Source organism: Beta vulgaris, chromosome 4, assembly GCF_026745355.1.
Source record: "Beta vulgaris subsp. vulgaris cultivar EL10 chromosome 4, EL10.2, whole genome shotgun sequence".
Lineage (NCBI taxonomy): Eukaryota > Viridiplantae > Streptophyta > Magnoliopsida > Caryophyllales > Amaranthaceae > Beta > Beta vulgaris.
The window spans coordinates 57,128,360-57,138,976 of record NC_079205.1 but is presented as its reverse complement, the minus strand read 5'-3'; the positions used below and the strand labels follow the sequence as shown (position 1 = coordinate 57,138,976).

The 10,617-nt window shown below is 35.0% G+C and overlaps 1 protein-coding gene across 5 annotated transcripts; it reads left to right on the top strand.

The window, feature by feature from the left end:
- Positions 1–6,243, top strand: LOC125497054 (DEAD-box ATP-dependent RNA helicase 10-like). Of its 5 annotated transcripts, none has more exons than XM_048643390.2 (14): positions 1–156; positions 279–438; positions 518–647; positions 842–911; positions 1,285–1,347; positions 1,975–2,049; positions 3,703–3,822; positions 4,172–4,213; positions 4,301–4,375; positions 4,700–4,843; positions 5,041–5,178; positions 5,578–5,689; positions 5,764–5,852; positions 5,941–6,243. In XM_048643390.2, the coding sequence occupies exons 2-14, from the start codon at positions 312–314 to the stop codon at positions 6,061–6,063; spliced, it is 1,308 nt and encodes a 435-aa protein (XP_048499347.1). In that variant the 5' UTR covers positions 1–156; positions 279–311; the 3' UTR covers positions 6,064–6,243. The 5 variants fall into 5 exon arrangements, with proteins under 5 accessions (XP_048499347.1, XP_048499348.1, XP_057250399.1 ...); XM_048643391.2 differs by having other exon boundaries at positions 2–156; positions 287–438; XM_057394416.1 differs by having other exon boundaries at positions 25–156; positions 312–438; positions 511–647.
- Positions 6,244–10,617: the final 4,374 nt, after the last annotated feature.

Genomic DNA, 10,617 nt, shown 5'->3' with positions numbered 1-10,617 from the left:
TTAACTACCGACGTAAACCCCTATATATACGAAACAAATTTGATTTCCCTCTACAAAGTTACAGACTTACAGATTATCAAACACAGATTTCGTTCCACAGTTTTTATCTGAAAAGTTGGATTGCAGGAATTTTTCGACGATTCCAAAAGTTTGAAGGTATGATGAGGAATAATTTTACTATATATCGTAAGCTTTTTAGCATTCAATATTTGAATAAGAAATTTTCAATTCGATTAACTAGTATATAAGTTGAAATTTAGCGTATGATTGTTGGTAAGATTTGTAGTTGTTGAAGGAAAGAAAGATCAAAGATGGAGGAAAAAGTGAAATCATTCACAGAGCTTGGTGTATGCGAGGACTTAGTTGAAGCTTGTGTGAGATTAGGATGGACTGTTCCTACCAAAATTCAAGCGGATTCTATTCCTCATGCTCTTGAAGGTCTTTTTTGTTTTCTTCTGAATTTTGATTCATGATTAATTTTTGGAATTGTATTTCAAGTGATAATTTCAGTTTACAGGCAAAGATATAATTGGACTTGCTCAAACTGGCTCTGGTAAAACCGGAGCATTCGCATTGCCAATCATTCAGGCTTTACTGGATGCAAAATCACCTCAGCCGTTCTTTGGTTGCGTGCTTTCACCCACTAGGTAAGTTCTTGGTGTGTTATTGGGTTGAGTTTTCGCGAAAAAAGATAAACGATTTTGCATATTATTGTCCTGTAAACCATTCTCTGTTGTGCCGTGTGCGTGCATTTTCCAATATAAGCTCTAATGTGATTACTTTTGAGTTATGATGAATGTATGATACCTCTCTACTTACTGTCTTATTTTTGTTCATCTAGGGAGCTAGCAATTCAAATTGCTGAACAGTTTGAAGCTTTAGGAGCTAGCATCGGATTAAGAACTGCAGTGGTAAGCTTTGTTGTGCATCTGCATTGAATACTTTTCATCAACGTGCTTTTGCTCGACATGATGCTTTACATCGTGGAGCTTTGGGATAAGAAGTTTTTGGCTATGTAGTAAAGCTTGGGGTGTAGAAGAATTCTATAAATACACATGAACCATTTGGCTCTTTCTTGACTTAAATTTATGCAATGAAATAATCCTTCAAAGCAATTAGTTAATGCTCCATCTCATTGTCGTCTTATTTGTTTCTTTATATCGATATCAAATGGATTGAATATAATTGGTCTTTTGAAGCGAGTTACGTGACTTTGTTTGTGTCTGAAAGCAATTTCATTACTATATGGCTCTCTGGATGCTAACTACTTTGTATCTGTTGTAGCTTGTTGGTGGAGTGGACATAAACCAGCAGCAAATTGCTCTTGCAAAACGGCCTCATATCATAGTATGTGGTTGCTGGCATTTCTTTTTTTCTCTATTACATGATTACATTGTTGCAGGATTTTGAATAAATAAATGTCTGATCATTGAAACTTGCTTAGTACTGTACTAGCCTACTAGGGTGCATTAATTATGCATATAATCTCTTGGACTTTCTATCGAGAATAACACACTAGTGAACTCCCAACCTAACCGTTCCCCCCTACCCTCCAGAGAAAGGAAAAATGAATTAATTAGCCAGGCGGGGCAATCTTTTGTCATAGACTCATAGTGTTCAACAGTTTCTGTTAATGGCTAATGGCCTTGTTCTGCTCTGAAGATCTGCATGGTGATGAGCCAATCAAATACTTTCGAGTATTGACATGCAGTTTTCTATTAGAGAATGTAAGTCAAGGCTCCTAGGTCAGCACCTTATTGTATTTTTGATTCAGTGGTAGAAGACCAGGATTGTGGGAGTATGTCAGTGTGGGGTTCAATCTTTTTGCTGTATCTGAAAACCAGGATGCATGGGGAAATATTGCATTTCTCTAGTTTTTGTTTGCTATCTTCTTGGGATGGTGGGAGTATGTCAGTTGCGCTTGCTCTAATCTGTTACTGTTCCTTTGTCATCTAATCATACTTTTCTTTGTAGGTAGGGACGCCTGGACGTCTCATGGATCATTTGTCTAATACCAAAGGGTTTTCACTTCGTACCTTGAAATATTTGGTATGTTCTGCCTTCATATGGGCTATATCTTTTCTGTTGGAAGGTTTATTTGCTAAGCTGACGTCTATGGTTTTATCATGTATCATACCTCCTTATCCCTATATCATAGAACTAGTTGACCTTTTTTCGTCTATAAAGACAGATGCCTGGTTGTAAGTGGAGAAAACCACACTTATTGTTTTTATTTATTTATTATAAAAATCGACCTGTAAGTGGATCTATAGACTATGTTGTACCACCCTCAAGGGTCTGTTTGTTTTGATGGAATATGTGTTCCATGGAAAATGCAAATGATACTAGGTTTCCTTTGTTTGGTTTGATGGAAAACTATTAAGCTAAGAAGGGAAATTGTGATATTGGGAATGAGAGAATGGAGGAAAATGGTTTTCCTTCAAATTTTAAAGGAAAATGTTTAAAAAGGGATGGAAAACTTTTCTCCATTTCAGTTTTCGTTTCTAAATCCCTTTTTCCAACCAAACAACAAAAAACGGGTAAAGTTGTCCTTCAAAACGAGCAGACCCTAATTCTCATTTTCCATTTGGATGTAGTTCCTATGTCCTTTGTTTTATGTGATGTGACTAATTATAGGGTCATTTTAGATTGATTTCCCCTGCTCCATTTCATTGTCCATGATACTGTCTTTCTAGATTAGCATAAGCATGAGAAATTGGGAGTGTTACTGAATGCTGATTAGTGAGAATAAATATGCGGGTTTGTACTCGTCATCCGTTTTTGAAGCTATTAAAACTTGTTGATTTTAATGCTAGCTGCCAATTGGGGATTTTTTATAACTAGAGAACTTTGTATGGATCTGTTTTCTACTTTTTTGTTTGCTGCGAGTTGGTGCTCTTATTGTAGGATAGAGGGTGTATAAAACTTTGGGAAACAGTATCTCTCTTGGTTAGCTAGATAGGGAAACTTGTATTGACATCAGCTCTTTGCCTGCTTGAATGTGGTCTTGATTGTCTGCACTCCTCAGCCCGGCGCATCATCTGTCCATCCCTGTTCATTCCCCCTCACCCCCGAGACAAGGAGAAGAGAGGAGGAATAAAAAGGAAAGATAGTATCTAATTTATGTTTTGTTTTTAAGCTGTCTTAGCCCGTCTTTCTGTTGTCCACTGCCATTAAAACTTCTGAACCGTAAGTTCTTTTGTAATAGAAAATTCTCTTATCTTGTTATGCTTCTGTCATATTTTCTGTTTCCTTGGTTGCTTGTTCCTTGTACCTAGTCCCAATTTAATTCCGACACAAGTGCATGTTTATATCTCAGTCACTAAAGCTATTGTCTGATTCTGTTAAGTTTTAATATTATATTATTCTCTCAATTGGAGTTTGGTGTCAAATGTTTAACTGTATATATGTCATTTCTATTGGTCGAGACTATCGGTTCTTTACAATGATTCTCTAACAATATTAATGTGGAACAAAAAGATATGAAAGTTTGTAGTTTGGGAATTTGTAATTGACTCCCTATAGCTTACGCCACGCCAGTCAGCCTGGAGAATTTGCTGTCTGTACTTTAATGTCTACTATTTCTCAAGAATGTGCTTGGTGCAAGTACCATTTATATGGATGGCATTTTTGGTCTCTTTTGCTTTTATTTTTTGCGGCATTTTTGTAATGTATTAGTGCTTACTTACCACGATGTTGCAGGTACTGGATGAAGCTGACAGATTGTTGAATGAGGACTTTGAGAAAGCGCTTGATGATATTTTAAAAGTTATCCCTCTTGAGCGAAGGACTTATTTGTTTTCTGCCACTATGACAAAAAAGGTAAGCGCTGAATACAATTGATCCTGATTAAGAAGTTATGACAATTACTCCTTTTTATTGGTTGTCTTTGGTAACCTGCTGGTAGTAGGAAGCGAATTTTGTGCATGTATTGGCAGGAAATCAAGAGAATTCACTGAACTTCTATTGATCTTTTTTTCGTTCTTTCATGAAGTTCTCATTGAGGATTTGGAGTTACCTATGTCCATCACGGCGTTCTTTTTTTTTCTTGAATTCTTTTGGGTGACTGCAGGCCGTATCTTAAAAAATATATACTGGCAGTTGTTAATTTCGATAGTGATGAGGTAGTTTTTTTTGGGAAAAATAAGAACAAGGCCTTTTCTTGTGGCAGGTTAAGAAGCTACAAAGGGCTTGCTTAAGAAATCCTGTGAAGGTAAGATCCAGTTGCACTATTGCTAACATCTTTATCTAGACAGTTGAGTATTTTCTTAATCCTATTGATATGATTTATTTTTTCCAGGTTGAGGCAGCATCTAAATATTCTACTGTTGATACTTTGAAGCAGGAATATCTTTTTCTTCCTTCAAAATACAAGGTTTGTCTCGTTGTGTGCTTCATTCTATTTATTTGTGTGGCTTAGAAAATTTGGACTCCTCAGTTTTTGATACCTTGTCACTGTGACTTGGGCATTAATGATCCGCAGACCGAGAGTTTATATATGTAACATTCTTGTAATATATGATATGTATTATAAGCCTTGAACTAGTTTGTTTGGCCAATACAACATATTACTGTTTGCTGATATGAGGTCAAATATGCGCTTGACTATTTGATATCTTCCGTGTTTCGCGTAGAGAGTAGCTTATCTTGGAGATTTCTATGAAGTCTTACTCTTTATGTACTCTCTTTCTTTTCTCAGGATTGCTATCTGGTGTATGTTTTGATGGAGTTGTCTGGAAGCACAATGGTTTTCACTCGTACATGTGAAGTAGCTAATCTTTTAGCACTCATGCTCCGTAACCTTGGTTTAAGAGCTGTTCCAATTAATGGAAAAATGACTCAGGTTTGCTTTCTGCTTGTGTTATATTACTGTTATTTATCTATTTGAGCTGTCTCGATTAATGGGAATAACTTAGGTTTTCTTTCAATTTTTCTTATATTATTATAATTTAATTTTTAATATATAAGGTTTTTGGACCTCCAATTAGAAGTTCTTTTTTATGCCCTTCATACTGATTGACCTCTACTTGTTTGTGGTAGGCCAAACGACTTGGAGCTTTAAACAAGTTTAAAGCTGGTGAATGCAGTATCCTTACTTGCACTGATGTAGCAAGTAGAGGTCTTGATATTCCTTCGGTGGATATGGTGATTAATTATGACATTCCTGCCAATTCGAAGGTCACTTTTTGATGCCCCTGGCTCTGCAGTACAGTTATTTATGGGGGTGATTATCTTTTATTGCGGGGGTTGGTTGCATTTTGTGCACGTCACTGCACGCTTTAGGAGATCATGGGTTCAATGTCCATCTGCAGGAATAGGTCTTTGTGCATACTTTATTTCCCCTCTTTGTTTTTGGGCGCAAGTATCATTTTCCTTTGTGGTGGTTATATTTACTCCTTTTTTCTGGATTTGCTGTGAGAATGTTTCTATTTTGCTGTTGCTTACGTGGTATACTAATGACATTCTTCATCTGCCTTGCTTTGGTGGAAATGCTTATTGGTTTTTCACCGCAGAAATTTGATCTGCTTCCAATGTATGTATTATGTATCAATTTAATGATGTAATTGTTGGTTTCAGGATTACATACATCGGGTAGGAAGAACAGCTCGTGCTGGAAGGTCAGGGGTTGCCATCTCACTTGTAAATCAGTACGAGCTGGAGTGGTTTATCCAGATAGAGAATTTGATAGGTGAGTATTATTTTGAGCAATATATGCATTAATTTGTTTTCTTTGGGGGCCTCTATTTATCATCTGAGATGCAGGGAAAAAGCTACCTAAGTATGCAGCCGAGGAAGAGGAAGTTTTACTCTTGTTGGAACGTGTTACTGAAGCTAAAAGGATCTCACAAATGGTATATATGTTTACTTTTGTGGTTTGTGTTTTGTGTTGATCTTTTTCTTAATGGTGTTATAAATCTCCCATTTGTTTTGGATGTATAGAAAATGAAGGAGTCTGGTGGGAAGAAAAGAAAAGGCATGGGAGATGACGACGGAGAGGATATACAGAAATACTTGAGAAAGGACAACAAAAATGGCAATACATCGAAAAGGTCGAAGAGATGATACTTTTTACGCTAATATACATAATCGCATTGACAACAATTTTGGTAGATACAGGAACACTAATCTAGGATAATTGTGCTTTATCTCTGTCTCCATTACTGTGATAAGCTCAGATATTACAGTTATCTTATTTGTAAGTGTATTATTCTTGTTCATGGAGTTTATTTACCCTTCTGATTATATCTCTCGCTTTTTTTTGAATGGCTATTATCATACATCTTGTTATTATAATAAGGCGAATAACCAGATCTTATTAATATTCCATCTTTAATCGAGTTTTGAAAAAGATAATCAAACATTTCACTTGGCTTTTTAAACAGATTTGCATTTAGTCAATCTTACCTAGAGTAAGTTATTAACGAGTTGGTCAGATTTGTGTATTCCACATTTAGTCTTGAGTAGGAAGGGAAAGGCTTCAAAACTTTACGTTGGTGGGTGTTCTTTCCACGACCCATTTCTCACGTAATGACACGAGATAGCTCAATAAAGTTGGTTGATTAATAGTGTCAAAAAAATGAACGGTGCAATTTAAAAAGGAGCATGTTTAAAGTTTCTACACAATTTGAAGGGTTTTGGAGGTTTTCGTTTCCATTAATTAACAGATGTTATGGTAAGAAAGATGAATAAAAGAGAGATGATTTTGAGGAGCAAAGCCGGTGTTGTTGTAGCTTCATCATGCTGTTCTTCTTTGTCTGGAGTTGTTCATTCTTCTGGTATTTTTCTCCCTCTCTCTCCTCATTTCTTTCTTTCCCATTTGCCTTTTAAATTTCACTTGAGATTTACATTTCTATCTCATTTTTCTTGTCGAAATTACACACATCGTGCACCAATTCATTATATTGATATCGATGTATTGTTGATGACCATCAATGGTTTCTCAAGTCTGTAAGATAGAAATGCAAGCTAATGAAGAAAATGGAAAGCCATGGATGTCCTCCAAATAAGTGCACCTACAATACAATTATTAGGGATTCCTTCATCGTAATGATGTGAAAAAGGCGTTGGAGCTTGTCAGCATTATGACCAACAAAGGTTTTGCAGCTGACACTGAGACTACTTCGTTTTTCTTTCACTTACTCAATGATCCCAGAATTAGTGGAGAAAACAAGGCTTTGCTTCCAAAGTTCTTCGAAATAAGGTTTCGTTAAATGTCGTCCTATTTTTTCCTACTAACGTCTTGTATACATATTTTTTATACCAGAGTTAGTTGGGTCTGTTGGGGTGGTGGGGAGGGTGATTATGTTTAGGGTTTAGGGTTAGGGTTATGGGTAAGGTTAGGATTAGGGTTACTATTAGTATTAAGGTTAGTGTTAGTGGTTATTTAGGGTTGAAAACAACAAAAGAAAGATTAATGACTAACGAAAGTTAACGAAGGTTAACGGAGTTTACCGCCGTTAATCATTAAGGGCATTTGAGTGTATTTTGTTGAACTGAGGGGTACTAGGTGTATGATTAATGACTAATGGAGGTTAATGGAGTTTACCGTTGTTAGTCATTAAGGGCATTTGAGAGTATTTTGTTGAAACTGAGGGGTAGCAGGTGTATTTTCAAAAGTGTGAGGGCACCCGGTGAATTTCGTAAAAACTCGGGGTATGTGGTGAAAAAATCGTTGTATTTATTTCATTTTGATATGTAGTTGTTTAGTTTCTACTTCTATTGTAGATGTCGTATAACTTTGAATCAACTAATCAATGTTAATTTCAAAAAAAAAAAGCTTTCATCATCTTGTTAAATTCAAATTATTATATTTGCTAGACCAATAACAAAAAATACAGTCTAAGCTAAATGTGCTTGTATAAGTGTATATCAAATTGAGTTATCGTCATTTCTTTGTTGTTGAAACAAATTCTAAGCTCTATTCAACTTCAAATTTTCTTTGTCAAGTAGCTAGCTCATAACCTCGCAACCTACTATGTATCTAAAATCCCTGTCACATACCATCTCCATTTCTTCAACTTTGCCTCAATAGTCATTTTGGTTTGTCCCACTGAGTTTGCCACATAGTAAAAATGACAATAAAAAAAATACAACTTTATTCTCGCATTCACTCTACTTAATCCCACCATTTTGTCTTTTACGAGCTCTACCCAGCCAAAAATCCAATAATGTTAGCAAAACTCAATAGAGCAAACAAAAAGAAACACATAAAGTACTACATTTAAAGTCCAACCATCTATCTCAATAAAGGTAACAAGTGTCTTCATAGTCACAAAAAATTTGTTCATTTGTTCAACTTATTTTTACATTTTCTAGAAAAATAAAAAAGAAAATTCAGAAAGTTAAAGAATAGCTTTAAATTTTCAAATTTATTGAGAAAAGTTAAGAAGTTAGGCAAAATAAATTAAAAATATACAATAAGTTTAAAAAAAAAACATGATGAAAAAAGCATACCTTTGATAATTTAGGATGTGTGAAATAAGAGTGTTTAAACCAAAATATAAGCAAAGGGTTTGATGGTCCCCTTTATTTTGTGCAAAATTTTAATTCATTTCAGTTGGTTTTCACTCACAAATTCAGTCCAAAAGAACAAGATCTTAATATGCCACATTTATATTCTCAAATACACAAAAAATTTCAAATATATGCTCTTCCAAAAAAAAGAACTCAAAATTTGTAAACTATACTAATTAAATTATCCCCACACATTTTACACTATCTAATGTTTATAGGGGTATGTGAACCACACATCTGATCTCATGAATAGAAGCAAATATGCAATCAATTCACCGGCATAGGGCCATAAATCATAAGGCCACAAGGTTCCAACTAAAAAATTGCAGCTTGATTATTCATTCAGACCATTGGTTTGTTAATTAACAAAATAGGAGTATCACTATCTATAATCTATATATTTATGTTCCAAGAAAAAGGCCAAGTCTTTGTTTCAGTGTGACTGACTAATTGAAAATGCAAATTTCATGATTCTTTTGTAGAAGTGACCTCTATATAAGTTATAACGACCAACTCCATTGAATTATAGGCAATGTAAGAGTGGCACGTTTTGATAATGTGTCATTATTAGTTTTTTTTTCTCTATTGATGGTTTTTGCTTCTAAGTTGGTAAAATTTTGGAAATTAATAGATCTGTGATGGTATAAATTTAAATCTTTTCTTGTTCAATAGTAACATAAAAAAGCTCGACTTGTTGATTTGACTTGAATTCTTTTTTGTATTTATTTAATTTGTGGGGAGATTGGTCTTGATATCTGGATCCTGGACTCCATAAAGCTAATCAGCTAATATAATCATGCATTTATAATACTAGTAATTTTGCACTGGCCTCATAAAGGTGCGGTCACTGGAGACGTGACTTAGAAATGAAGAATTGCAAGAATGATAAATTCCTTGGAGTGATACAAATGCTTCCTGATCTCGGTTTAATGAGTTGCATTCAGATCATATTTCACCACTGGTCAGGTTTTCGCAAAAAAAAAAGTTTAATTTCAAGCCAAAGTGTCTAGTCTAGGTGGTCTGATTTTCGGGGAGAAGTTTTGCGTCCAAATCAGTAAAATTCGACTTTATTTAATTAAGTTCAGGAAAATAAGGTGAATGGAGTGTATCTTAACCTAATGTGTATTCAGCGTTGTGTCCAACAATAGAGTGGAACTGTTGGAAAGCGTGAAAAAACAAATGTTGTGACTAAGGGTGAGTTTATCCATTATAAGGGTTTTTTGTCCCAAACTACCTTTAACTTTTATGTTTTTGCGAGAAACTACCTTATAAAAAAATTGTTGTCCCAAACTACCTTACTTTTACCATTTTGTTGTTGACAACTACCTTAGGCCGATTTCCGACGTTGACTTTTGTTTTTTCCGCTTTTTTATTGTCATATTATATCACTTGACCTTTTCAAACCCTTTTTTTTAGTTTTCCCCACCCTAATTTCCTCATTTTCCGGTGTGCGCGCGCTCTCTCCCTCATATCTATGTGACACTTTGTACCACCAATCCACCATTAAATTCCTCTTCTACTTAAACTAAAATTGAAACAATCACCCTCCTCAATTTCCACAAGGGTAATTTTGTTTTTCCCACAATTTTGAACTGAAAAAACAAAAGTCAATGCCGGAAACCGGCATAAGGTAGTTGTCAACAACAAAATTGTAAAGTAAGGTAGTTTAGGACAACATTTTTTTTATAAGGTAGTTTCTCGCAAAAACTTAAAAGTTAAAGGTAGTTTGGGACAAAAAACCCCATTATAATCACCCTCTTTTATAGACTTTGCCATATCTTTTTTTTTTTGAGGAAAAGGAGCAACATACCATTAAATAATCTCAAACCATACAAACTAAGCTAAGATCCCCCCAAAGAAGAACCTGGGAGGTCCGCATAAATGTTAGAAAGCAGCGAAATAGGAGAGTCTAGTTTCTCTTTTAGGTAAAATATTCATACAAACCGGGGGAGGGTCACTCAAAATACAAATAATTTCCAAACCATTTTCCTTTCAAAATGAAGGGAAAACTATTTTCCTTCTTTCTCTTGTACACTCCTCTCACTACCTCCTTACTTTCCCTTTCATTTTCCTTTCATTTCATCATTTTTTTTACATCGAACC